The sequence below is a fragment of the Myotis davidii genome, unplaced genomic scaffold, assembly GCF_000327345.1.
Source record: "Myotis davidii unplaced genomic scaffold, ASM32734v1 scaffold1509, whole genome shotgun sequence".
Classification (NCBI taxonomy): Eukaryota; Metazoa; Chordata; class Mammalia; order Chiroptera; family Vespertilionidae; genus Myotis; species Myotis davidii.
The window spans coordinates 838,201-839,915 of NW_006299480.1; the positions used below are offsets into that span (position 1 = coordinate 838,201).

Here is a 1,715-nt window from a genome sequence, read left to right on the forward strand (position 1 = left end):
CCTGGCACGTAGTTAAGGAGTTTCATCCCCTCCCTGACTTCAGGGAAAAATCCCTACCTGGGGAAACAACCTTTCTCGGAGAGGTGACCTTGGTTAAAACACACAGCGCTAAGGAGAGCAAACATATTAAGAACAGTATGCCATATATGCCAGGTCCCTTGAAACATATGCTGTGCAGATGTTTCTTTCCTGCAGCGACTGTGTCAAGCAGCAAGGATGGACCGGCTTCCGGCAGACGGGGTCATGATACATCATCCTTTTAACGTGTGCTGAACCCGTCCTCTGGCATTTCGTGGAGGATTTTGCATCTGTGCGCAAGGAATGTGAACCGTAGTTCCTTTTCCTGTAGCATCTTTGTCTGGTGTTGGTATCAAGGTACCAAGTGGAGCTTTGCAGATTGCTTGGGCCATTCAGGTTGGCAGGCATTCCTCGGACCATCCGGAGTTTTGGAAGAATTGGGGGGGGGGGGGGTCCGACCTTTCCATGTTCAGGGGATTCCCCAGGGAAGCCATCTGGTGGGGCCTTTCTTGCGCAGAGGTTGATGCTGACCCAGCCTCCCTGCTGCCCACAGGTCTAGTCGGCCCTGTTTCTTCTTGCATCGGGCCTGGTGGCTGTGCGCGCAGTTGGTCCACTTCACGAACGTGTCAGGGCCGTGTGTAGGAGAGTGGAAGTGTCCCCTAGTGACCCCGTGTCTGCAGGGACAACTACCCATGTCCACTCCTTATTGGAAACATATGACTTTTCTCTTCTTTGTCTGTTTTGCTAGAGGTTTGTCCAGGCAGGGCCCGCTCGCTCGCACCCTAGTATGGCGGCTTCTGGTCCCTGTGGCCGTGGGGCCAGGTGGGGACAAGAGTGGGCCAGTGCACAGATCTTCTCAGAGCGTGGGTGCTGGACCCAGGCCGAGGCTGGAGGGAGGTTCCGCTGGAGGGCGGTGTCCCTGGCCACGGCCCCGCATGCTCAGTGTGTGGCTGCCCCCAAGCACGCGGCCGCTCCGGCGCTGGCGGGTCTGAACTCGGTTCTGGGTGGGCTCAGTGGTCTCAGCAGTGGCTCTCCTCCAGGTTCGTCTCTGGGGGTCCCCGGCTGCCTGCTGCCACCACGTGAGGGGCAGTTGGGGTGCCCAGGCTTGCAGCATCTGCCCTCTCCCCTGCCCTGCCCACGGAGCCAGCTGCAGGGAGAGGGGGAGAAAGGACCCCCACGGCAGGGGCTGAAGCTGTGCCCGGAGTGCCTGCCCCCCGAGGGTATAATTAGCCGCCCTGACAGGTGCGGTGGATCCGGTGGCAGTGGCCTGGGATGACCAGCCGCACCCCTGGGCTTGAAGCCTGAACCCCTCCCAGTGAGGTTCCCCCAGGCCTCAAGGCCCAAGTCCCACTCACCCCATTCCTCACCCTACCCTCGCTTCCTCCGGGATGGGCGGCAGTGGTCAGGAGGGGTTCACACCCCGGACACCCCCACCCAGCCTGGCAGGACCTCCAGGCCCTCAGTTCCGCAGGGCGCTGCCCTCGCCATACGGGTTGCTCAGGGCACATGCTGCAGAGATGGCAGCTGGAGCCCGGCCAGCACACGGGAGCCTGGGATCCAGCCGAGCGGGAAGGCTGCCGCCCACGAGGCCTCACCAGCTGTCCCTCTCCCCAGTGCAAGAGGAAGCACACCCTGCTGTGCCCCGACTTCTCCCGAAGGGGCTCCTGCCCCCGGGGCGCCCAGTGCCAGCTGCTGCA

At 61.7% G+C, this 1,715-nt stretch overlaps 1 protein-coding gene across 1 annotated transcript in view; it reads left to right on the forward strand.

Moving 5' to 3' along the window:
• Positions 1-1,715, forward strand: part of ZC3H3 (zinc finger CCCH-type containing 3) — a 69,472-nt gene that overhangs the window by 44,730 nt on the left and 23,027 nt on the right. Inside the window, exon 11 of the mRNA XM_015571381.1 lies at positions 1,633-1,712. Within this exon, the coding sequence (XP_015426867.1) occupies positions 1,633-1,712 (80 nt within the window). The remainder of the gene's footprint in view (positions 1-1,632; positions 1,713-1,715) is intronic.